The sequence below is a fragment of the Haliotis asinina genome, chromosome 16, assembly GCF_037392515.1.
Source record: "Haliotis asinina isolate JCU_RB_2024 chromosome 16, JCU_Hal_asi_v2, whole genome shotgun sequence".
Classification (NCBI taxonomy): domain Eukaryota; kingdom Metazoa; phylum Mollusca; class Gastropoda; order Lepetellida; family Haliotidae; genus Haliotis; species Haliotis asinina.
In genome coordinates, this window is record NC_090295.1 from 20,637,012 (window position 1) to 20,664,910 (window position 27,899).

Genomic DNA, 27,899 nt, shown 5'->3' on the forward strand with positions numbered 1-27,899 from the left:
AAGATATTGTTCAAAGAGGTAAGTCAGCGCCTATAGGTGCAAGAACATGGGTTCATTGTCCGGCGGTTTCATTATCATCTGGGTGGTGGTGTAGCCTAGTAGCTGAAGCGTTGACTCGTCAGTCCGGGTTCGATTCTCAACATGGGTAAACGTGTGAAACCCATTCCCCCGCCGTGATATTGCTTGAATTTTGCTGACAGTGGCGTAAACATGTACCACCCACACGTATTTGTCATTAATGTTTTCACGTGTAGGAGCAGATTCAGCGTTATCAAATCTATTGGGGGGTGGTTGGCTAGCACAGCGATTAAAGCGTTCGCCTGTCACGCCGAAGAGCCGGATTGAATTCCCTACATGGGTACAAATGTGTGAAGTCCATTTCAGATGTGCACCGCCCGGATATAGTTGGAATATCTAAACTCACTCACTCATTAAAACCACCAGGGGTGGGGAAGAGAGAGAGGGGAGCACACTATTGAGAAAGGGGCGAGTTGCACGGGGTGTGCACCCCCACTCTCGATCCGCCTATGATTAATATCATCAGAAGACGACTAGGAGCAACTTCATCGTTATCAACTCCATTATGGGACGGTGGGATAACCCAGCCGTAAAAGCATAAAAAGCGTAAAAGCCTAGCGCATTGTTGGAACACTGGTAAATGCGGCGTATAATCATACTCACTCACTCTTCCCTGTGTCGACATAGGTGTTGTCCCCCTTCTACGTGTTCCAAGTGTTCAGCGTCTCTGTCTGGTTTGCTGACGACTACACCATCTACGCTAGCTGCATCGTCTTCATCTCCAGCCTCTCCATCATCATCACCATCTACCAGACGAGGAAGGTAAGCAGTCCTTCATCATCATCATCATCACCATCATCATCATCTACCAAGCGAGTTAGGTTAATCTTCATCATTACTGTGTCATCATCATCACCAGACGAGATAAGTAAAATCAGGGGCGTAGCCACTATACTATACTATACTATACTATACTATACTATCCTATACTATACTATCTATAGTATACTATACTATCTATACTATACTATACTATACTATCTATACTATACTATACTATACTATCTATACTATACTATACTATACTATGCTATACTATACTATACTATACTATACTATCTATACTATACTATACTTTACTATACTATCTATACTACTCTATACTATACTATACTATACTATCTATACTATACTATCTATACTATACTATACTATACTATACTATACTATACTATACTATACTATACTATACTATACTATACTATACTATGAAATCAGGCTTACGCATGATTGTTGGTGAAAGGTTAGGCAAGTCCTCAATACTATCTAAATATAAAGCTTTGCAACCTACTGGACTTACACGAAAAGCTTGCCCCTGAAACTTTCCAGTGTCTTCATCATTACTGTGTTATCATTCTCAAAAAGTATTCCGCATCAACCAAACACAATAGGTAAATGTGGAAGATGATACGCTCGTAAAATCACCAAGAGATGCCAAAGACAAACGTTGAGCTAGAGTGGAATAAGCATCAATTTGAAGCGCTACATAGTGAATAAAGTAAGTGCTTGTGACGAACATCGGATAACTCGAAGTCTTTACATGGATGCTTTCAACATCGAACCATTGAGTGAGTGAGTGAGTTTAGTTTTACGTCGCACTTAGCTATATTCCAGCTATATGGCGACGGTCTGTAAATAATTGAGTCTGGACCAGACAATCCAGTGATCAACAACATGAGCATCGATCTGCGCCATTGGGAATTGATGACATGTGTCAACTAAGTCAGCTAGTCTGACCACCCGATCCCGTTAGTCGCCTCTTACGACAAGCATAGTCACCTTTTATGGTAAGCATGGGTTGCTGAAGACCTATTCTACCCCGGGATCTTCACGGGTCTAACTTCGAACCAGGGGTGGTTATAATCTGAAAAGCGAAAGGGGAACACTCTTCAAAGCGGCTTTGGAGGTACCTAGCGCTGACAGTCTAACTTATGCTCAGTGTATTTCGTTACACTCAACCATTGAGTCAAACAAAACCTAAAGGAAGGTCGCTTCAGGTAACCTTTGAGCGACAAATGGCCGTCCAATCAAACGCGAGAGGGTTAAATAGATTTAACCAATTAGACAACGGCTACTATTTAGGGATCAGAGGGACTTTCAAAATATTCAGGTCACTGACACAGATCTCTCCGCAAACAAAAATCCGCACATGACACAGTTATTTCACCTGCAGTATATACGCGTTGGGGTTTCTGTTGACACTGTTACCATTAACTAATATTTCCGCAAGATAACATCCTTGAATATTGGCAAAATTTCTATTTTCAGCGACTGTTTACTCACCGTTGTCATGGTTGTAGGTTCGCCGTGTGCGTCACCCGGAAGCGGATGTACGCTAAATAGCATTCGGAATTGTTCGGGTACAAACTTTTTCGAGATAAAAAGTTCAATAGGTATGTGCGAATGTGCATTTTCGCGATATGGTAAGCTGTGTTCTGATAGGTCTGTCTGAAAGATTACCAACCCTACCTCCCATAAGGTTTTGTTAGACTCAGTGGTGGAGTGTAACGAAACGTACTGAGGTTAAGTTTACTTAGACTGCTAGCGCTGACAAATTAATAAATGTTGAACATCGGATAGGTCTATCCTCACTCGGGCGTTAGGGTAGTCCAGTGGTCAAAGCGTTTGCTCGTCACGCCGAAGACCTGGGTTCGATTACCCACATGGGTGCGCGTTGTGTTGAACCCATATTTCTGGTGGCCCCGAAGTTGTTTTAGTGCTGGAATAGTATTAACAGCGGCCTTAAAATTAAACTCACTATCTCATCTCAAGTCTACACACACTCACTCATTGTTGTCACAGATGCAGAGAGCTCTCCGCAACACCATCAGCTCCTCCACCATCGTCAGTGTGTGTCGTGGCGGGGACGGTCAGTACGATCAGCGTCAACCATTCGTCAACTTATTCGATTTCAATGTGTCAGCGCATAAGGGTCACAGTAGATTTTTACCCCGACTGCAACAGGCTGGTTTCGCGTTGACAATGTTCTGGTTTAGCTCGAAACATTAAATTCACAAAGTCCATTCGTAACTACTCGTGTCATTCCGACAAGCCGGGCGTGTTCTTGTAGGTCACGGAAGGAGACGAGTCGTTACGAATGTCACAAAGTCAACAAAACGAGTTATCTCATCTTAGATTACTCTGTATACACAAGAATGCGTATTTACATGAAACACATCAAATAATATTAAAAAACCCTGATAAACATGGGTGATCAACCTCAGTATTGCTCACATAAAACTGTATTTTACCGTGAGTAATTTTGCTGTTTCGCTTCTTTAAGTACCAATCGTACTTTTAGAATATGAAAGTAAACATTTTTTTCAATACCCTTTCGAAGGGGCAGCGTGAGTATTTCCCTATCAAAGGCAGTGCGTTCATTACATTGTTTCTAGTTGAAATAGAATCGCTTCACTTCTCCTAAATAAATAACGATAACTCATTTTCCTCATGCCTCAAGTCTGCAGATTAATGCCTGGATATCACCCGGTTGTCAATGTGTTTCTTAACCCGCGATCAACTGTCTGTATAATCGACTCTGGACCAGTGACGCCAGTAAATGTGTCATGACCATCAGCTACAAATGACAAAAAACGACAATCACCGAACCCGATCACCCGTTCCCTTCAGTCCCCTCAAAGAAGCGTAGGTTGCTGAGGACCAATTCTAACCCGCCTCCATCGTTTATATTTGTGTTACAGTGTACGAAGACATATCGTCAGAAGACCTTGTGCCTGGTGACCTCATAGAGGTACCCCGACACGGCTGCATGATGCAGTGTGACGCTGTCCTCATCAGCGGCAACTGCATCGTCAACGAGAGTATGCTGACAGGTATGCTGTACAAGACAGTTACAGGGTGCATTACTGTTACAGGATACAGTGTTACAGGTTTCATGATAGAGACTCACGGTTACAGGCTACAAGTGTTCAGCTTCAGGTTATAGCTTACAACTGAGGAAGTGTTTTACATACACAATGTAACGTGTTGTTACACGTTATTGACACGCGGCAAAATTTACATTATAAGGGCACAGTTCTAGAAGTATATTTTAACAACAAAGTGTCAGGTTACAGTTCACAGGGTGAAGAACAGACTGTCATAAAGGGTAAAGTGAGCAGTGTTTCAGTTTACGTGAGACTTTATATATAAATATATAGGGTAAGATATAACATTGTCTCAGTTGAGGGGAGACTTTATATATAAGTATATAAGTATATATAAGTATATAGGCTAAGATATAACAGTGTTTCAGTTTAAAGTCTCCCCTAATGATGATGATGATGATGATGATATATATATATATATATATAATCGGTAACAATGCGATTCGAATCCCTGATCAACAAAAGATGAAGTGCTTGCATCCTGTTTTGCACGATTGTAAGTGCGTATATTTGAAAAATAGGCCTGAAAAATGCTGTTTTTCGTAGTAAGGAAACGAAAATCATGACTTCAGTGGAAACTAGGTTGTCCTCTTAAATATGCTATTATGTACAGCCCGCATCTTTTGTGTGTAGGCGAGAGTGTACCTGTGACCAAGACGCCGCTCCCCAACCCTCTGCACGCCTCCAGTCCGGAGGCAATATTTGACATCAAGAAGCACTCCCGTCACATCCTTTTCTGTGGCACTCACGTCATCCAAACTCGATACTACGGCAGCCGAAAAGTCAACGCCGTTGTACTCAGAAGCGGTAAGAGTGAGTCTGACAGTTCAGTTTGACGCCGCTTTTAACAATATTCCAGAGATATCACGGCAGGGGAGTGGTTAGATAAATACAACAGGTCAGATGTAATTTGAAAGCGGTAGATAGCACAGGAAACTTAGTTAAAAGGGGCATCTTCACATTAAATGACCGCTGAAAGTAAGATCGTCGTGGTCTTTTATGCAAATCTGGTCATTCGATATATTTCCTTCCATATTTCCCTTTGTTTAGAAAAATGCAGTCCAGCTTTTCGTTAAGTGTTGCATATAAGTTAGACGAAACCCAGGAACTTTTACGATTGAGTCACCCACGACCTTTACATGATCATTGCTTCTGTGGCTATTTTCCAGGCTTTCTGACGGCTAAGGGTGAGTTGGTTCGGTCCATTATGTTCCCGAAGCCAGTCGACTTTAAGTTCAACAGGGACACCTACTGGTTCATCGGAATCCTTGCTTTCATCGCATCACTTGGTTTTATATACACAGTAGTGTTGATGGTGAGTGTAGAGCTTTCTTTTCGAAACGAAGAAGTTTATTCCTTATCAAATGAAACACCTTTTTGTGAAAGACATTTACGGACAACGTATAATATTGTTCCGAAATTTGTCGTTCTCATATCCCATTCCATCAAGCCGTTTTCTCATGTAACGTGAAGATCCGTGTTAGATTTGGATTTCAGCAACGCATGCTGGTCTTAAGGGGGGACTTACAGTATCGTGTGGTCATCATCGCTGACATGGTTGACACATGTCATCGTATCCCAGTAGATCGATGCTCATGACGTTGATCACTGGAGTGTCTGGTCCAGACTCGGTTTCTTATAGACCGCCGCGATATAGCTTAAAAATGCTGAGTGTGGCGTTAAAGAACAACCAACCAACCAACCAAACCATTTCTCATGTCCGGGAACTCTTTTTCACAGTTTAACATTTTATCAAAAACGGTTCCCGAACCAGAACTGATCAATTCATATATGCTACCAGTGGACAAAGGATTTCGGCATTGAAGGCCATTGGTCCACCCGATCCACAAAAGGGTCATGTAGAGGTGTGTCTGTTGTCGTAGGTGAGGAACAACGATACCGTGAGCGACATCATCATCCGGACCCTGGATCTACTAACAATAGCAGTACCCCCAGCCCTACCGGCTGCCCTCGGTGTTGGCATCGTATTTGCCCAGCAGCGGCTGAAAAAGGCCGGCATCTTCTGCATCAGCCCTCGCGGTATCAATATCTGCGGCACCATCAACGTTGTCTGCTTCGACAAGGTCAGTGTTCATATATGTTCAGTGAGTGAGGGACTGACTGACTGAACAAATAGGGTTAGCAATATTCCTGCATTATTCCAGTACAAGACACTAGACGTCTCTTTCACTGTTCCCTTGTGGGGTATCGAACCCAGGTGTTATTCGTGATGAGCGAACGCTTTAAACTCAGACTTCGCCTACCGTCTATCGTTCATTGTCCAGTGGACAATTCATATTTTATCACCTTCGGTTCAACATATTTTTTATGATTTGATGAAATTATACAAGTCTTTCATTAGAATAGGAACGAATAGAAATGAATAGAAATGAACCGACGATATTATGATATTATACTTTCAACTTCATAGGGGATGAAATTATCATATTCTTAAACGAAAATATCTTGGAAACACCGCCACTCAACTGTCTTTGAACTCACTCACTCACACACACACATGCATGCGACCAGTGAAGATACGGGGTGGAATAGGCTTTCAGCAACCCACGCTTGCCATAAAAGGCGGCTATGCTTGTCGTAAGAGGCGCCTAACGTGATCGGGTGGTCAAGCTCGCTGACTTGGTTGACACGTCATCGGTTTCCAATGGCGCAGGTTGATGGTCATGATGTTGATCACTGGATTGTCTGGTCCAGACTCGATTATTTACAGACCGCCACCATCTAGCTGGAATATTGCTGAGTGCGGCGTAAAACCAAACTCACTCACACACTCACACATACACGCATTCAAAAGAATGGATCTTTCAATTCCATAAACAGGAGAGCGCGAGTGTAAGACAACTTCAGGAATAGCACGGAATGAACACCCGAAATTGGTTGCACTCATAAAGGCTATCGCACCTGTATCTCGCCGTGTGGAAAGAACCCTTTACCCACAAGACTACACTTGCCAATATTGACACATTGTTTGTCTGCAGACAGGAACCTTGACAGAGGATGGCATGAAGATGATGGCCGTGGCGCCTTCCTCCAGAGGAGTGTAAGTAGTAGCTTGGCAACCATAAACGTCCTGGACTCACTGGGGTTCTGCTGCTGTCCCCAATGCAGATCACAAGAGACCACAAACGTATGGATTGGGCGGTTTCATTGTCTGACATGATCCTGCCCAAATCTTCACAGAATGTTGTGATCTTTCTGGCAGATCACTGCTTCACAATATGTAACGTTCCCAAAGTTATTGGCTAAATCGTCTTGACCCACACTCATCACCTATAGGGTTAGCGGTGTTTATTTTAGTATTATACGACTTTCACCAATCCTTTGGAAAATGTACTACTTTTCAAAGTAAATTTCCCCTAAACGCGACCGACCCCGAGAGCGGCAATGTCCATGATGAAAAGGGAACAAGTCTTGGGGTCATTTGTCAGACCACGAACAGTAAGCTGATATACCTATCCTTCAACATCTTTGCATCACAGTCAGTATCCTTCAAACTCTTTGCATCACAGTCAGTATCCTTCAACATCTTTGTATCACAAATCAGTATCCTTCAACATCTTTGTATCACAAATCAATGTCCTTCAACATCTTTGCATCACAAAGAGTGAAAGATGCGTGTTGTTGAAGGATGAACACATCTGACATTGATCGTAGTTTGTAAACATTTTTCTCATTATAATCCATTAAGCTGCATCAAGTCATGAAATTGACATCCCCTTAAGATTGACATTAAGATTAAGAACTGTTCTAAAGTGCCATGCCTCACACTGAGTAAGCTATGACTATAACAAACTGAATTGTTCAACAAAGAAACTCACAGGAAGACGTGCTCTATTTCCTCAGGTTCAGAGACGAAATTCGCGATATGACCAAGTTATACAATCCCCTGATCGTCACTGCCATGGCAACTTGCCACTCTCTCACCATTATTGATGGTCACGTGACAGGGGATCCTCTGGATCTCATCATGTTCGAGGCTGTTGATTGGGTGAGTTTCTCTCTCAAAGTTGACTGGTTTCTGCACACGCCTTTTTCAGGTTTGATAAGTCAGTTTTACAAATGCTTCAAACTAATGCTGACCCACAAGTTGCATCAAATACGTTTCCTATTATAGCTACAATGCCTTAGGGGCGTTGAACAATATTCACTCTCTCCTCCCAGTGTTGTAGTGGAAATATGGCGAGGTGATTGCATCACCAAGACATGCCCTAAAACCCTCATTTAGTGAGTGACAGTTAAAGTCTTGACCACCATGGACCTAAAACCCACAGATAATGCAGAACTATCCCCAATTTAAAACAGCATCCAGGCGAGTAGCAAGCCATTTCGTGTTTTCGTGTATGCCTGACAGGTTGCAAAGCGTTATATATAGATAGTATAGGAACATGCGCAACATTTGTTTTAACAATCGTGTGTAAACCAAGGCCTTTTGTGTATTGTTAGCTACGTCTCTGTCATCTGGTTTCTTCTATAAGCAGGCTAACAGTAACACTAACGTTGTCATTGAAAGTGGTTCACGGTGTCAATCAACTGTACACTCTGGCAAACACTCACCCACACAAACACTGAACCTCCTGGGAACTAAGCTGTTCACCCACACTCACTTATTAACTCGCCTACCAACACATTCATGCAGCTCTCTGATTCTTACACCAACTCATCCGTCCCAGCACACTCTCACCCTTCCACCAACCCACCGACTCTTCTACAAACTCGCCCATTTACTAGCACGTTAACAGACTCATCAGTTCTTCTCCGAAATCACCCTTTCGCTCATAAAATCATCGACCGGCTCACCATTTCTTCTAGGAACTCATCCGTTTACTCACCCGAACAACCGAACAACACAACAACTACGAACTAACCCAATTACTCACTTACTCATCGACCAGCACACTCATCCTTCTTACACACACACGCAGGGAGAGAGAGAGAGAGAGAGGGTGGGGGGTGGGGGGTGGAGGGAGGGAGAGACTTGTCCACCAATTCACCCACTGATCTGAGCACTCATCCTTCCACCAGCTCATCCAACCGATCGAGCACTCACTACCTGTTTTAGGTGTTGGAGGAACCGGGTGAGGAGGAGACAAGGTTTGACATGATGGTGCCCACCATTGTACATCCCCGACCTAGCGATAGTTTCATCCCAGGAGACGACACTCAGGTGAGAGCAACAAAACTATACGCGTACCAGTGAGTCATCTCCTCTATTCACGTTATTGCTGTTCAGGTATAGTGTGAACAAAACCACGAAATCAAGGTGCATTCTGTATGCCAATAAAGGAATCCATATTGTCTCCAGATGGTGTACATAAATGATATTTTCGCCTTTCTTACCGTCAGCATATGTGTATCCCCAGCCCTCGTCTATCTGTGCGTATTGTCCACACGTCCACCCTTATCCATTTCGTCTTCGGAGCACAACTCAAAAACCGTTCAATATCTACAAGACTTGGGAGATATATCTAACACATCTTGAAGTGGCGCCTTTTACTGTTACAGATTTGGGGCATTTATGATTCTCATGATTTCCAAGGAAACGATTTGGGCTTAGTCCAAACAAATCTAGTTGGACTTTAAGAAACTATGGTTTCTTCTTTCAAATTTGTTGGGTCGGGGATGATTTGTCACCTTCTTGTGTTCCTTGTTAACTAGCCAATGAGACAAGATGTCGGCGTGGTGAGACAATTCACCTTCTCATCCAGTCTACAAAGAATGTCGGTCATCACACGGAGCCTCGGTGCCAACAACTTTAACCTGTTTGTGAAGGGAGCACCTGAGATGATCGCAAGTCTCTCCTTGGCTGAAACAGGTACAGACAGAAACGCTACGATTCTGAAAATAACACATACAAGATTTAACATTTACCACCCAAACACTTCAAGACATTACAAATGTTGAAAAAAATCCAGTTACAATACAAATGCCCACAATGTGTGAATATACTGTTCTGCAAATCTTGATTAATTTTGAGACTTCATTTGCGTGCATTTACTGACACTAAAAATTCGTTTACAATGGTACATTTTTCATTTCGTTAATTTTTATAGGATCAGTTTTGATTCGGTTAAGAGAGGAAATGTCGACAGCCTGGTTCCCTGGGTCTGATGCACATGCGCTAACGCTAACGCGCAGGCGCAACAGACCCAGGGAACCAGGCTGAAATGTCGATCGGCATGAAATAAGGTATCTTTGCACAAATCAATTTCGAGAAGAAACTCAGCTAAGATGGATTATTTCTTTGCAAATACTTGAGAACTGTTTAACTAGGACAGCTTCCTAATCACATTCTCCTGCAGTCCCAGACAACTTCCACGATGTACTGATGGCCTACACACAACATGGCTACCGGGTCCTCGCTCTGGCCTGGAAGGCCTTGCCACAGAAACTAAACTATGCCAAACTGCAGAGAATAACAAGGTACCCCTTCAGATATTTACAGTGCACCATTTAAGAGCTTGTTAAATAGCACCAGTGAACATCCGGATAAGATTCTGTCTTCAGCAACCCTTGCTTGTCGTAAGAGGCGACGAACAGGATCGGGTGGTCACGCTCGCTGACTTTGTTGACACCTCTCATCGTAGATTAATTCCACAGGTCGATGCTCATGGTGTTTATCACTGGATTGTCTGGTCCAGACTCGACTTTTTACAGACCGCTGCAAACAACTGGAATATTGTTGAACGCCACGTTAAACAACAAACAAACAAAATAACACTAAAGAAACAATCATCGCTAAATATTTCATACTAAAAATTATTTTATGTATCTGTTTCTTTTTAGGTTGGGCCAAAATAAATTGAAACTGCACTGTTATAAAATTCAGGGTCTATCTATTTCTGACACAAACTGTCAGAATGAGAGACATATGGACGCTAACACACACTGCTTGTCGTTTTAAACTCGAAAATGAATGATTATCAGACTGTTATTGTATGCTACTTGTCTTCCCCTAACGGGATTATTTTCTGCCCAGCTTACAAAAATTACCCACTCGTGGTATTTTGTCAGTATGACGCTTTAGTATCCAAAAGTTAAAACCTCACACACTACATGTGTTTTCTGCCCAAGGGTACACTAAACGTAAGAGTAATCTCCCCTTGATCCAAAGTCTGTCAAGAAATGTCAGGTTAAGTTTCTTAGATTTAGAGTTACTTCACTTTGACCGTGCATGTCACGGTTACAAAAATCCGAGGATCGGACTTTTCAACCATGTAGATTACAGAATTAACGGGGTACGTGGGACCAGATGAAAGGTAACTAGTCATTGCACGGGCCGCACTCAGCAGTATCCGAGCTATAATGGCGGCCGTCTGTAAATAATCGCGTCTGGACCAGACAATCCTCTGATCAACAGCATGAGCATCTATCTGCGCAACTCGGAACCGATGACAGCGAGCTTAACCACCCGATCCCGTTAGTCGCCTCTTACGACAAGCATAGTCGCCTTTTATGTCAAGCATGGGTTGCTGAAAGCGTATTCTACCCCGGGATCTTCACGGGTCTCATTCTGCTGAAGTGCATTTTGAGTAATCTATAATAATCTTAAATCTTCTTGTTGCATGCACGATGCTGAAAATGTAATTACAAACATAGAAATACTCTAAGGGTTTACGCGACTAATGCGAACAAAACAGTGTGTAAAATCTGACACGGATATGTATTTATGCGTAATAGTTTAGTATCTATTTCATCGGTGTCGTTTTAGTCGACCCTACTGGATTTCGTTTGCTTTCGTCAAGAAACGTTTTGGGCGGTGGGGAAGATTAGTGATTAAAGCCATCGCCTGTCACGCGGAAAACCCAGGTTGGATTCCCCAGTTGTATTTCTTGAATATTGTTGATACGCTCCACAGATTCATACTCAGTCACATTACGATGGTTTAATAAAATACGGGAATTGAAATTTTATACATAAATATTAAACTATACTCATTCACTCACAAAACATGGTGACACAGGCCATTTGTCGCTTGATTCTAAAATGTGTGGAACATTTCAGTAATGTGTCTAAAGCATCGACCTTCGACCTTCGACCTTCGTGTTATCGTATTTTCCAAAACATATTACATGATTACAGACCGACGTGTCAAAAGTGTTACTCATGTGTTTTTCTTGCAAAACAGATACTCGTGCAAAACAGATACCCGTGCAAAACAGATCGTGCAAAACAGATCATGCAAATCAGATACCCGTGATTACTGATGTGGTATGTGAATCGGTTTGTCGATCGTGATATCTCCTAGTATGATTAAAGGATTCTTTGTGGTTGAACCTGAATGTATACGACGTAGAACTCTCTTTGCATATTCAACGACCGTTCTAAAACCGATTTGGAATTACTGAGGATGATAGACCTCACACCGAGATATACGAGGGTTTGAAACTCTGGCTGGCTTAATGCTGAATGATATTGCGAAAAGAAAGCGAAAACCGTCAAAACGACTATGACTGAAGTTCCTGAAAGTAAAAGATGAACTTTTCAATATCCCTCCATCATTCAAGAGATTTGACAGACAACCTCACCAAAATCAAGGGTTTGTGAACCAATAATTTCGTAAAGTACAGCACTTTATGAAGACAAGGAACACCTATATTGACAACTGAGATAGGATTTAGAAACCAAATAAACTGATGTTCATTTACCAGGAAATTGTACTGAATGGAATGCACCCTTGACCATGGTTCTCAAAACCAGTAGCGTTTGGGTAGTCTTGTAGCTTTCTGAAGACCCGGATTTGATTGCCCACTCGGGTACAATGTCTGAAGTCCATTCCTCGAGGCCCAAGCGGCGTGAAACGAAATCCACGCACTCTCACACCGATCTTAAATAGGTTTGGTTTGTATGGACAGGTATCATGAATCGCACTGGACATTAAATCACTGCTTCTTAAACCATCAAAAATATTCTCTTTGCAGGGAGCAGGTGGAAAAGGATCTCAACTTCCTAGGGCTTCTGGTGATGGAGAACTGCCTGAAGCCGGAAACCACCCCTGTCATCCGGACGCTACGGGAGGCCGCCATCAGAAACATCATGGTCACAGGTAGGTGTAGCTTGACCATCCCTGTCATAGGCACTTACCTGGAGGCCAAGATCAAGACAGTCATGGTCACAGGTAGGTGTAACTAGACCACCCCAGTCACAGGGACTTAACTGAAGGCCAAGATCAGGACAGTCACGGTCAGAGGTAGGTGTAGCTAGACCATCCCTGTCATAGGGACTATCCTAGAGGCCAAGATCAGGACAGTCACGGTCAGAGGTAGGTGTAGGTAGACCACAACAGTCATATGGGCTGTCCTGGGGGCCAAGATCAGGACATTCGTGGTCAGAGGTAGGTGTAGGTAGACCATCCCAGCCATCAGGACTCTCCTCAGTCATTTCAGTTTTACCACTGACGTTATTTTTTCAAGTTTTAGGGAAACATTTGTTTTGGCCTATTAGCGTATCTGTTGTTTTGGGGGTTTTTTTATTAAGGAACACATGTAATACGCCTGGTGTATACAGCTTGTGTACCCACCTCCATACTAAAGAATGTCTTTGCAATCTGTTTCTCCTGAAAGAACACATACGATGGCGTTTTCCACTTATAACACAATCCTACTTTTTAAATCAGTGAACTACAAATTATTATAAGAAATATACACCAGAAGTGAATTGAAACCGACCACACATATTTTTGTCAAGAAATGTATCCTGACATTTTCTGCAGGCGACAACATGTTGACCGCCCTGAGTGTGGCGCGGGAATGTTGTATGGTAGATCCCACAGATCGTATCATCCTTGTCCAAGCCTACCCACCACAGAACGACAAGACTGGTCCAGAAATAGAGTTCGTTTTCGCTGATGACAAGGAAAAGAAATTTGGCAAGGTCGTTAAGTAAACACTATTGCCGCAATTGTTCAAATTCATTAATATTCGTTCATGTTAGTATACTTACATCGAGGTATCTATTAAGATCCGACAGACAGTGAAAAAATATACTTGTGGTTAAAGCGTCAGCCTGAAGATACAGGCTTGATATATTTAAAATATATGGTCTTGAAACAGCATTTTACGCTGATTTTAGCAGTGTTCTAGCAATAGCACGCTGGGGGACACCAGCAATGGGCTAAGATTAGTGAGCGGGTTTTGTTTGTTTGTTTGTTTGTTTGTTTGTTTGTTTGTTTGTTTGTTTGTTTTCACGCTACTAACTAACTCTACTCGGCTGTGATATATCTGCGAGTTGTTGATGCTGCATGAAGTGACACTCGCTCACTGTCTCCTCTGTCACAGGATTCCATCGCCCTACAGATGGATAACGACAGTTTCCATTTCGCTCTGACGGGGAAGTCCTGGGCTGTCATAAAACAGTATTTCCCCGACCTTATGTCCAAGGTAAGACACGTGTGTTTTGGCTGTTTGTTTGACTTCTTTCCCCCTGCTTATACTATTGCTCCAACCACAGGCAAACGGGGTTGCGCAGCATAGAGAATATGACAGGTCTTCTAAAATGCGAGCGAAGCGAGCAAAGGTTGGCAACGTACTTTCCTCGCTTCGGATCGAAAAATATTTTTCATGTCAAAATAAAATATCGAGACCATCAAAAGTACACTTCCATTTCCTCACTTGACTGTGCTCTCACATTTCTTACCCCATGTTTGGTAATTACACATGTGAAATATATAACATTTTAAGCACCACTCGTCAGATCGTTCTTCGCCGCCATTCCCCCTTCCAGCTTCCGGTTGAACGGAGTGACAGAACAAGTATGAGCAGAAATTAGGAAAACATACCATATTGCCTAATTTTATCATGAACCTGTTGGAATTTACTTGTCTTATCTGTCGTCGCCATTGGTAGATTTTTTATAACATTTATTCTACATGAAAACACTTTTGGCGCAATGGGCGAATGAAGCAAGGGAGGTAACTGTATATATTCCATGTAGAACAATACCCTCCTGTTCCTTCACTCCGTTGAACCGGAAGCTGGAAGGGGGAATGGAGGCGAAGAACGGTCTGATTTACCACGAGTTGCGTTTAAAATGTTGAATAAAAATATTTCACGTGAGTAATTGTCCAACATGGGGTTGAAAATGTGAGAGCACAACCCAGTGAAGAAATGGGTGTATACTTTTGATGATGGCGATATTTTAATTAGACATGAAAAATATTTTTCGAACCGAAGCGAGGAAAGTACGTTGCCAACCTGTGCTCGCTTCGCTCGCATGTAAAACCGATTTGCGCTACAGTTTGCCTGTGCTCCAACATACCAAACTACTGATAACGGAGTCTGACCATGGACCAGTGGTATCACCACCCCCATTGTCCCAAGCATGGTTCGTTATGCGTTCGTGCAAGCAAGCACTCCTGAAAAAATGTTTCACTTGTACATGAGTTTTTTTCCTCTATCAGCATGCACTGACGTGTATGTCGTGCACAATTGCACATGATAAACGATAACATGTTTTTGTCTGCCAAATAATTGTCATCTGCATTGTAGCATTATCCCGGAATCAACAGGTTCTCATGATTCCCCCTTTACATGACATATTTATCAAAGCGTATGTGCATTAGGAGACTGAAATGTTGATTCTGTTAGCAACCTAAAACTGCCCAACTATACTCTTCAAAAAAGTAGGGGAACTGTACATTCAATGTACGGTTGTCGAAATTGGGAGATATATGGGACTGAATCAATGTTAATACAATAATAATGGATGTTTTGACAATGCATCACCACATGGATTTTCATTCAAAGCAAAGCTGTTCGTTCAGTTATCCCCCTTGTTAGATGACTGGAGTATGATATGAAAATTTCAGATTTATAATTTTCAGGCAGTAGCGTGTGATTTGACCCTGAAAACCCTGACCATGCACAGGCGCAAGAAAATTCGGAAATTTTCGGGAAAAAAATGGTCTACAGTGATTTATCGACCTGCCTGAAAAACGTCAAGATTCATGACACCCCATGCAGGTGTAGGAGGCTCCCATGATGTGGACATGCTTGCCATGCATTGTGTTTGCGTGTGGTGATAACGTGAAATGGTGCTGCATACACAAGATGAATGTCATTGTAACGTTTCTCAATGGGTTTTCTTTCTACCAGACTTCGAAGTTCAGGTTCCCGTACCTTTTTTAAGAGTATATATGTGAACCCCATACTGGTTAACCTAAAAAGATACTAAACAGGTCAACCTTTTAATGTGTGAAGTCATGGACTATTTAGATCGTCGTCAAAGGGTCGGTCTTTGCTCGCATGGGACCAGAGCAAAAGGCACAGTTGGTGGAGACCTTGCAGGCATTAGAGTGAGTGTTTTCTTTTGCTGTATCTCTTTCCTGTCTAGGGGAGTTGGGGTAACATACACGTTTGTCCATCCCCTCGTCACTCCGAAGACACTACGATTCCCCACATGAATACAATGAGTGAAACGCATTTGTGGTGACCCCGGCGGTGATATTGCTGGAATATTTCTTAAAACAAACCTGTTTCACTTTCCTTTTTCACGCACCATCTATCAAAAGTATCTAGCAACATTATTCCTAAGGAATGTTGACCGTTACCATACAAACATTTGCCTTTCAATGTAAGGGCTGTGGGGTAGCCTAGTGGTTAAAGTGTTCGCTCCTTACGCCGAAGACCCGGGTTCGATTCCCCACATAGGTACAATGTGTGAAGTCCATTTCCGCTGTCCCTCGCCGTGTTATTGCTGGGTTATTGCTAAAAGCGGTGAAAAATCACAACGCCTTTTGTTTGTGTGTAACTACAACTTTTGTATTTGAGGATACACTGTCTATTTTACTGGGCGGGTGATTAAGTTTGAAATTGATCTTCACGACGTGTCAGTTTCAGCTGTAAAATATTTGAGAAATAACGAATGATAACATAAACTTGGTTTGGGACAGATTTATAGCCTTATATTTCAGAGAGGACATCAACTCATGATTATTATTGTTAATATTATTCAACCATATTTTACCAGTTACTATGTGGGAATGTGCGGTGATGGTGCTAATGACTGTGGAGCACTGAAAACAGCCCATACTGGCATCTCCCTGTCGGAAGCTGAGGCTTCCGTAGCCTCCCCTTTCACGTCCAGGAAGCCCACCATCGAGTGTGTTCCGAATGTCATCAGGTACTGCAGAGGGATCATCTTATCCTATACTCATGCTTTTGATCACTGGATAATCTGGTCCAGACTCGATTATTTGTAGACAGAGTGTCTGTAAGAACGAGTGTACCTAAATCTGAAACTTGCCAAGCTGTGAGAAAAAAAAATAAAAATGCGTTCCTCCTTCATCATTTTTTTCTGTCAAAAATTAAAAGAAGGTCCTACCGTCCTCGTCAGTTTTGAAAAAAAATGTTCCCGAGAAACATGTATTTTTATGCAGCTTAATGCATCAACTGCATCAGATACGCAGTGCACATCTCTTTGTTGTTTTCAAAAGTGTATTGACACTCGTTTCTGCCGCACACTTATAATTACAGTAGATGAATGTCACTCGGTTGTTGCATCAGTAAAGTGTTGCAGCGTCTATCCAAAATACTAATCAGAACACTGGCGCAATGCTTATATATTTGTAAGTACGTTGGACAGGTATCACTATATAGTCTCTGTGTGTTACCAAGTCTGTCACACAGTCTCTGAACCAACTTATTTTCCCTTCCGCCCAGTCCTCCTTCAATGCTATTTTAAAGCCCTAAATAAAGCAAGTCTAGATTTCCTCATCTTCATCCATCTCACTTGGGTTCCATTTCATTTTAAAAGTAATCGTTTGTTTCTATCATAAGCATTTGATTATATTCAGAGACAAAGAGCTGATCTTACGCATGCATGCCCGGCACTCCTAGATTAAAACTGTATAATTTCTGCATGATTTTGCAGTATAATTGTTCTGCATCAGTGGCCACATGACCTTACTGCATCCCCTTTCGCTGCATGATTTCAGACAGGGCCGAGCGGCACTTGTCACATCCTTCGGAATCTTCAAGTTCATGGCGTGTTACAGTCTGACACAGTTCATCTCCGTCCTGATTCTATATTGGGTCAGTAATAAATCATTGTATTTTCTGGTTCATGTATATCAGTGGTGTTTTCCAGCGTTGTCTTCTGCTTTCCTAATTTAAATCCGTTTGAGCTCAAAGCGCGACGCTGCTCGTTTATGTATCCATTGAAATGAAATAACACGTCCATGTTACCATGGACACGATAATTGACAGGCCGCCACCATATAGCTGAAATATTGGTGACTGCGGCCTTTAACAACACTATAACATACAGCTTATATGTGCCAGGTGGATTGCAGACGCGTGGCGCTCTGTTTCATTCAAGATGTCATACCGGCTTACATGCACTAGTGCTGGTTGGACGAGTGGTTCAAGTGTTCGCTCTCACGTTGAAGATCCGGGGTCGATTCTCTACATGTGTACAATGCGGTGACCCTTGCAATTGTATTGCTGCAATGTTACTAAAAAGCGGCGTAAAGCCAGATCCTCTATTTCGGTCGGCTGATGCGCCAAAATATTAACACTTACAGAAGCCCAGTGGTTAAGGCGTAGACTTCATTCCTAAGACCAGGGTTTGATTCCACTGCCGTTTATGGCAGAAATTATTGTCACGCGAGTAGCCAGTAAAATACAGCGTGTAAGCACAATTGATGAAACATTTAGAAAATGGGAAACTATAGAATATTTAAAAGTAAAACACTCTTCTGAACACGAGATAAATTTGATACAAGCACACAAAACATAGCAAACATGCAAACCACGAAAATAAACTCCAGACTAGATCAAACTCAAGCAGATCCTGACCAAGTAAATATTGTAAATACAGTTACTGTACATGACCCAGTATCAGTACCAGCGGAACCAGTTCCTGGTTTCTGTAGACAGTAGATGGTTTCTGGGTGTCTGATTTAACAATCGACGTGGAATCAGTACATGACTCAGAAAATACTTCTGAACACTGGTTACTATTTTCAGGTAAAACGAGTGTTTCAATCAATTTGGGTTGTGTAACGAAGCAACAATCAATTGTAGTTGAAAGCTTTACAGATTTCTTATTCGTTAATGCACATAACAGAAGATACAATACTTAAGCGGTTAGCATGAATGCAATAACAAGTGTAATCGTTCATTTTCTGTGTCCCTCAGATCGGAGCAAATCTCACTGATGCCGGGTTCCTCGTCATCGACTTGCTCATCGTCACAACTCTCAGTATCACATGTAGGTATCCATGGTAATGTAACCCACGGAAAGGGGTGGCTGAAATAGCGAAACATCAATATTCTACAAAATGGCATAGATGACGAAGGCATCTCGCAACAAAGGAAAAGAGAAAACAGCTCAAGATGTGGCTTGGATTACCCCTTGACCTAACGTCAATTCAGAAGTCTCATGGAGTAACCTCCCTTGGTTTAAAAAACTATAGTAGACACACATGATAGAATTGTCTCCCTTGGTTCAATGAACATCGTCAAGCAAATGAAAGAATAATTCCAATCTCTTACTCTGGGGCCTGTCACAATATCTAGGTGTACATCATTCTGCTATTTGTTATTGCCTACTGGTAGATGTGCTAACCAATTATGTAACAGTAATGTAACATTAATATCAACTTACGAAGTAAAATGACTCTTTTGCAACAAATACACAATTGCCAGATACCTAAATTCAAAGTTAAAACATTTCACTGACAATAAGCTATCACAACACAGCTCTTGGTATTTATTTATAATTACGGTAGTGTATTCTGTGTAAGAACAATTCTTCAGTAGGCGTTAAGTAATTATAAGGTCTTACCATGTTTATCGTTCACATGCTGTGACATCCATCCATATCTGACTTTGTAAACAAAGCGTATCACTTTGAGCATAGTCAGTTCCGGTCATATGCATGTAACCTTTGACCAGTCTACTTCCGGGTAATGAAGATGTCTTGTCATACGCACTATGTTGCTTAATTCTTAATTCTAAACCTAACATTTCTTAAAACAACTTCAGGGAGTGATTTGCATCCACTGCATGAATCATAATGAACTCTAACTGATAAACCTATCTCAGATAGCGAAACATCGATCGATGTTACTAAGGAAGGCATAATTATGGCGTCATTCTGTGACGTCATATTTCGTGATGCTAGCTGAGACAACTAGTTATGACTATAAGAGGCTCATAACCTAAACATCTGTTGAATTTTAACTAGATCGATCAATTACCAGTTTTTATGGGGAACCTGATGTGACATTAGTTTAGCTTATACTTACTAAAATATGTATGTCAATTCTAAAGGACTAACAGTAACACTGTCTTCGTCACAACCCTCTGTGCCATGTTTTAGTAACTGTTACGGCAACACTCCTCATCACCGCCCTCAAGACAACGAGTAGGTAACCATGGTAATAGCGTCTTGTCACAACCCTCCGTAACATGTTGTGATGGCAATACGCGTCATCAAATCACTCAGGATCAAGAGTATGTAACCATAGTAACGCGGTCTTCTTTGCAGCTTTCTGAATCACCAGTAAGAGAACATTTTACCTCTCTTCCCCACAAACATAAGGATTTCAGTCAACAATCGATAGATTCTGCAATACATAAATTCCCGCTAAAGTTTCATGATCGCGGTTCCGAGTGTCCAAGTAGTATTCAACTCAAGGGAGACAATCTGTTCATTCTGTTTGATAGAGCTAGAATATTGCTGAGTGCGGCCTTAAATAACAACAACAAAGTCTAACACTTCTGTTATATCCGCGACGATTGAGGCCAAGTGGTTGAAGCGTTCGTATAATGTGTAAAGCCCAGTTCTGGTGTTCCACGCCGAAATATTGCTAAATGTGGCGTACAAGTTCACTCACTCATGCTGTCCCTTGTTTCAGTCGGTCGGACGGGTCCATGTGCAGAGCTGGTGAAGGAGCTTCCTCCGTTCAGTCTATTAGCTGTCGCCCCTATCTTGTCCATACTGACCCAGATGGCCATCCAGCTGGGCGTGCAGGTGTACTGCTTCCTCCATGTTATGAAACAGCCCTGGTAGGTAGCGGAAGAACCGGGTTAAAATTGATCTTCAGTAGCCAGTGTGATAAATAGCCACTGGCTCGTTGGCCTTTGTTATACTAGTAAAAATCCAGTCGGGCGAGTAAATTTTCAGTGACTGGCTCGAGTGGCAAGTGAATTTTCATCAGATCATTTTGTAAATATATCCCTCTTTCCGACTTGTAAAGCTTTAATACATTTTTAAATCATCAAAATGTTTATCATATAAGCAGCTTAATGATGAAATTGTTGATTTTATTTTTTTATTTTTTTTTCACCTACACTGCAAGCAAAATTAGGAAACTACATGTATCTCGAACACTGTCAGTAACCCATTCTTGTAACTGGTGACTAACGGGATCAGATAGGCCAGGGGCTCGCTGGCTTTGCTGACACACGTCATCGTATTCCACATTATTCTGATTGATGTTAAGAGTGAAAATTACTGGATTGCCTGATCGATACTCGATTGTTATAGATCGCACCATATAACTGGAATATTGCTGAGAGCTGCGTTAAACAAGAAACAGTCCCGAAATCTCTAGAACACGTACCATTCTTTTAATTTAAATGTAGTTGAATTTAGTTGAACGTCTGTCATGAGTGTTTAATATTTGTTGTCACTGTTGAATGTCTGCCATGAGTGTTGAATGTTTGTTCTCACTTTTGAATGTCTGTCATGAGTGTTGATTGTTATCACTGTTGAACGTCTGTCATGACTGTTGAATGTTTGTTGGCATTGTTGGATTTCTGGCATCACTGTTGCAGGTGTCTTGACGCAGTGGGATGTCTGTCATGAGTGTTGAATGTTTGTTGGCTTTGTTAGATTTCTGACATCACTGTTGCAGGTGTCTTGACGCAGTGGGATGTCTGTCATGAGTTTTGAATGTTTGTTGGCATTGTTAGATTTCTGACATCACTGTTGCAGGTGTCTTGACACTGTCGGATGTCTGTCATGTGAGTTGCATATATGTTGTCACTGTTTCAGGTTTGTGCCCTACATCGACAACGAGGAAGACTACTACGCCAGCTATGAGAACTCGGCCGTCTTCCTGGTTTCAAACTATCAATACATCACTCTAGCGGTCGCCTTTTCCAAGGGAGCACCATTTAGGAAGTCTATATTTTCCAACTGTAAGTATACAACTTATGCATGCTCAAGTTGCAATCTTCAGAGCAGAGGCACAGCTGTCGAAGATACATACATATGGTGGCATGCAAGATATAGGAAACAAAACAAACGTAAATGTATTGATAAAGTTTAGAGTTGATAGTTAGATTTCTATCTCTGAGACCTATGTTTATACTCTTGGCCAACATAATATGTTCAAATGATGAAATGCCAGATTGCAACAACTTCCATGAACAAGGCTGCGGCATGAAGTATTAATGTATAGTCAAGAAAAATGTGTGTATAGATAAATAATTCTAAATATCTAATGTAGTTCTTTTAGGGTTGTGAATTCAACACAACAAAGGCTAAATGTCATTAAATATATTGACAAAAATAGCCCCAGACGGTATTCTCTCCCTCTCTCTACACATGAAAGAGGATTGTGTCAAAAAACTGCATCAAGACGATCAGTAAATATGCACTGTTGTCCTAGAACCCAGAAGCTAAGATAAGATTTGTTATGACCGATTCCAGATTGGTTCCTACTCAACATCGCCATCTGTTTAGCTGGCTGTTTGTGGATCTCTATCGAGCCCACACAGGGACTAGCGGACATACTTGAGGTAGGATCCTGGTACCACACTTCAGTTTGAGACATAAAATGATGGCCTGTCTCTGAGGTGCAAGAGAGTATATTTTAGACTATATTCAAGAATTAAACTCAAGTTTTGGTGGACGAGCTGTCTGAGGTGCCGCTTTAGTAAGCACAAGGTGCCTGGATCGATGCCCACATGTGAGGGGGGCAAACACCTTAAAGCTAACATTATTGTAGGGTCATTCAGTGTTGCCACAATCCCTAGTGTGCGGTATACAATCCTGTCCACTTAAAAGACCCACTCACCCAACCGTAGGTGAGCAGATGGTAGACACACGAACACGTGCAGACACCTAGTTGCTGATACAGTAACGTGCAGTATCACTGGACAAAATACTGTGACTAGTGTCCCACTTCACGCTGCTGCAAATGGGCACCTTGTGAGGATGCGGCTGTGTGATTACTCACGTTGAATACTCCCCACAAGGAGTAGAGTTTGTTAAAAGAATCCCAGAAAAACGACATCCGTTGATCAAGGGAACACTCAAGCGCCTCGGGCATGTACAAGTTTCGTGGATATGAGCGCATTATACATATCCTAATCATATGCCCAGCATCATTTAGCAAATATAGATTGCCCAAGGAATGAAAATGACGTCAAGGACATGTTTAATTTATATGTCTTCATTATCCTGACATTTCTCATCTCCCTTTTCTGGGTTAAGTGGCAATTTTAATCCTTTTCGGTTCCCTGAAATGATCGTAAAATCACACAACCAGAGTAGCCTCCCTTTTACTGCCAAATCGGCTAAAATATTGTTTGGGAGATGCATAGTTTCAAACAAGGGAATTGCATTTATGGGACTTAGTAACAGTGACTTACAGGACTGTGACAACGCATCGACCTATCGACGGACTGCAACTGTTGAGTCACCGATAGCAATTAATCAACAGCTGAAACAGAGAAAATACCAATGCAGTGATAGTATGTGTGACTATCGGTAGTTTAGTAACTGACCTCGGTTGATAAATGCGCAGCGCATAATACAGGTGCTGACAGTCCTTTCATTTTCATGGAGTTAAATTTTTAACTGTTTACTTGATCTCGGTTTAGTGTTTCTGGTCAGTTTTTAAAAGCGACTGAAATGTGTGTTTATTTCATATAAACGACATATTCACTTGGGAAATGACTTTATTTGAGACAATTCAAGGCGAAAAAAAACATTGCAATGGTATTGCAGTAACTGGTCCCGATACTCTACCGCTATTGCCAGTGCAACAGTTGTTTCATCCTCAACAGACACCCCAAGTGACTAATGTGGTTCGGGTGATTTGCTTCAATGTGTGCTGCCAGAATGCTAGTTCCATTCCAAGCTGACTGTGGAACTTCTCTGATATTTTTGGTTTGGATACGAGGTGGTGCGAGTCGATACATTCTGGTATGATTTACTGCGCTTGGATACGAAACTGGTCTGTTCACGGTCACGGTCACGGTCACGGTCACGGTCACGGTCACAGTCACGATCTGGTCTCCAGTTCAGATACGATCACATAGGATGTGATAGGATTGTCCCTTCTGACTGGTTGGATTGGGTCGCGTTTTGACTCGGTCATCATAATCGGGGTCCCCAGTTTGGGACGATTTGGTAAGCGCATGTACGTTCCGATACGCCCACCACGAACCGACGCGCTCTGTTGCGATGGGATTACGATTACGGTCGAGGGTGATCTCGATTTGAGCTACGGTTGGGTGAGTGAGTGAGTTCAGTTTTACGCCGCACTCAGCAATATTACAGCTTTATGGCGGCTGGCTGTAAATAATCGAGTCTGGACCAGACAATCCAGTGACCAACAACATGAGCATCGATCTGCACAATTGGAAACCGATGACATGTGTCTACCAAGTCAGCGAGCTTGACCACCCGATCCCGTTCGTCACCTCTTACGGAGCTACAGTTGGGCCCCGATGGTTATACCTACAGCCCAACTGACCATGGTGTCCCCCGTGTTACATTGCTGGAAAATTGTTGAAAGCGGCATAACCCACAACTCATTCACTGGCTTGCTTGGAACCGACATCTGTATCGTGAGGTGGCTGTTAAATATCTCCCGGCACCCAATACTCAGTAACACTAGCAACTTTTAACACTGGAAATTCGATTCCGCGTGTGTGGTCTTCTAGTACATCGTCTTGGTCTTGTGTTGTAGTTGCTGTCGTTCCCGTCCATTCCTTATGCCATGGTGCACGTCGGCATCGCCCTCTTCAACTTCCTGATTTCCATCTTGGTTGAGGTGAGTACTCCTTGTCAGGAAGTGGACTAAACGCCATTTAAGTTATTTGAAAGCCTGATGGTCTGCCTCCCGGAATTATATGATAATTTCATAATACCTTCAGAATTTATGTTGAATTTGGAAGTTGTTTGCGAGTCTGGAGTGACTCTTCTGTTGGGAATTAAGACGTTTCCTGGGCTCCCTTTGGATTTAGTGATAGTTTAAGACAGAGTGCGACGTAGCCACTGGCCCGCAAGCCCGTGGCTAGTAAAATATCAGTCAGGTCAGTAAATCTCCAAGGTCATATGTTTGTCATATCAGCTGCTTAATGATGAAATCCATGTTATACCGACAATATCTTATTCTCATCTATCCCTGTAATCTTTTACTCAGTTTCTGCATTCTGATTTTGTCGGCTAGTAACTTTCAGACATAGATAGTGCGACATGGTAACAAAACTTGGAAACTGTTTCGCACACTGTACTTAGATAGATATTTTCAATTTGGATAACTTATTTATCTGGTGACACACATGACGTCTATAGCACCTGAAGGTCATTGAATCAAACATCGAACATTCTCTGTTTTCTACAGACATACGTCATGGACAATACTTCTCTTCAGCAAAGCTGTCGAAATTTCTTCAAAAACTGCCTCCCATCCTCCAAGACAAAATATGCCGCCATTGCAGACGACATTTCAGGGAATCCATCATGGCCGCCAGTGAGCCCGTCAACGGTCAGTCTGGCCGTGATCTTCCAGAGACTGGACAGCGCTCACCACGTCCCGAATGACCTCAGCACTGCTCCGGGGAAAGAGGTTCTGGAAGATCTCATTGAAGAATCTGACATGGACACGCAGTCTAACTTATGTCTGGAAGGAGTGACCCGTGACTCACGGAGCATCACATCTCCTAGCGGGGTGACCCCTGGCCTTACCCAGAATGCAACATCAAACTTCCCTCAGGGGCAGATGTCGTCAGGGGATGATGATTACCACACGGGGCAGATGGAAGCTCCACTTCTGAATAATGACACTGCAAGTTCCAACCTCGGGATAGATAATCCGGTATTGACAACTGTTGATGAAAACGGCAAATTCACCACTACCTTCTGATGCGACCTTGACCCCCTAACATTCGCTCACAAAGACGATAATCCTCCAAGTCAGACTGTATGGAGTGACACATTCATGTCACTATTTGCACATCGAGTGAGTGAGTTTAATTTCGCGCAGTTTTAAGCAGTATTCCAGCACTATCAGGACGCGGGACACCAGATGTGGGCTTCACGCACTGTGATGAATCAAACCTAGACCTTCAGCGTGACAAGTGACGTTTCAACCACTGGGATACCCCACCGTCGGTTTTACACAGTGAACATTACCCAGATCATACAGGTGGTACTCAAGTTGTAGGAATCAAAGTCCCTCTCTGGAGTTCCTCATCTAGACTATATTCATTCAGTGTAAATGAATCCAACTTCGGACAGCTTCGTCTGTATTCTGAATGGCGATTGAATGACATCTCTGAGTTGTTGAGTCATATTAGTTTCACTCCGCTTCTAGCAATATTCCAGCAATATCACAGCAGGGGACACATTCACACATTGTAACCATGTGGGGAATCAAACCCGCATCTTCTGCGTGATGAGCGGACGCGTTAACAACTTGGCTACCCCACCACCCCTCAGTGAGTTGAAATGTTATCGCAATTCAATAAACACCAAGTAATCGGTCATTGTGATGCCAGTGTTCGCGTTTACGCCGAAAGCTGCGTTTTTCACGCAAAACCCACGCAAACAGTATATTGCGTGCGTGTTTTGGATGCACAAATTCTTATCTACTTAATTTTAAAATGTACTATAAAACAGCATCATATTTAAAAAAATTGAAATTATTCAGGATTAATTGTATTTAGAAATTCACTCGCAAAAGATTTGGACTACATATTAATAATTTTATTTCTGCACGTACCCGTACAAAACCTAACGCGAACACCGGTGCAATTGTGCAATTCACGCATAATAAAAAAAATCCAGGAGTCTGCTCTTTTTGTGACCACCTCCTGCTTTAGCCAAACGCACACTGTGATAAATGACAGAGGGCAAACCCCCAACCACCCACCCACCCCCTCCCTTGCAATTTAGTTGTGGTTACGTTTACGAAATCCCTCCTTTTCTATTTTCATGTGTTGTTTTTAATTTGTTACAGTTATATAAACAGACTGTCAACAAGAGGTGTTCACTGTTGAGGTGTTTTCTCACACCTCAATGACAAGAGTGAGGTTTTTAGTATACATGAAAGCATATTACGTTTGTGTTTTATGCGTGGAAATAAGCACTGTTATTACCCAGACGTCGTAAACTGCCACAGTTGTCGGACTTAAATTGTGAGAAATTTTTAAATGTTGCGTGAAGTAAACAGTTAATAATCAGTTTATTGTATTACGGATACACAGAGCCTTTAAGTAAGTAGCCAAATGCCACACTTTATGTTAGGGAATACACTTTCTCAGCAAAGTACATATTATAGTAGTGTATAAGGGACCCAACCAAAAATGTTTTCTAATATGTTCGTACATTTCACTGAGTAAGTGTAATGCCAAATATAAGGTATGCTGCAGTATAGTGTTGTGAAAATATATAGTGAAATGTATTATATGATAAATCTAAAATATCATATTGTCAAAAATAAAAACTGCGATTTTTGTCTTATCGTGAACAAAATATCAACACGCTTATCGTACTGTGAAGAAAATATAGCGACAAGTAATATATTGTGAATAAAACATCGTGATATGCTAGGCCCCCTGACCGGGGGTTATTTCGAACGCTGTGTGTGAGGCATTGTGAACAAAATATCGTGACGTGTAATATATCACCCTGTGAACGAGATATCGCGATACTTATCGTATTGTGAAG

The 27,899-nt window shown here is 42.1% G+C and overlaps 1 protein-coding gene across 1 annotated transcript; it reads left to right on the forward strand.

The window, feature by feature from the left end:
* On the forward strand, window positions 1–26,462 carry LOC137268042 (polyamine-transporting ATPase 13A3-like). Its single transcript, XM_067802544.1, has 24 exons — window positions 1–18; window positions 706–840; window positions 2,881–2,947; window positions 3,780–3,911; window positions 4,599–4,772; window positions 5,135–5,280; window positions 5,849–6,049; window positions 6,965–7,026; window positions 7,830–7,974; window positions 9,046–9,150; window positions 9,642–9,798; window positions 10,286–10,406; window positions 12,905–13,029; window positions 13,696–13,856; window positions 14,261–14,362; window positions 16,196–16,275; window positions 16,950–17,102; window positions 17,917–18,013; window positions 19,121–19,193; window positions 20,845–20,995; window positions 21,987–22,132; window positions 22,647–22,735; window positions 24,916–24,999; window positions 25,573–26,462. Exons 3-24 carry the CDS (start codon window positions 2,881–2,883, stop codon window positions 26,092–26,094), a joined length of 3,093 nt encoding a protein of 1,030 aa, XP_067658645.1. The 5' UTR covers window positions 1–18; window positions 706–840; the 3' UTR covers window positions 26,095–26,462.
* Window positions 26,463–27,899: the final 1,437 nt, after the last annotated feature.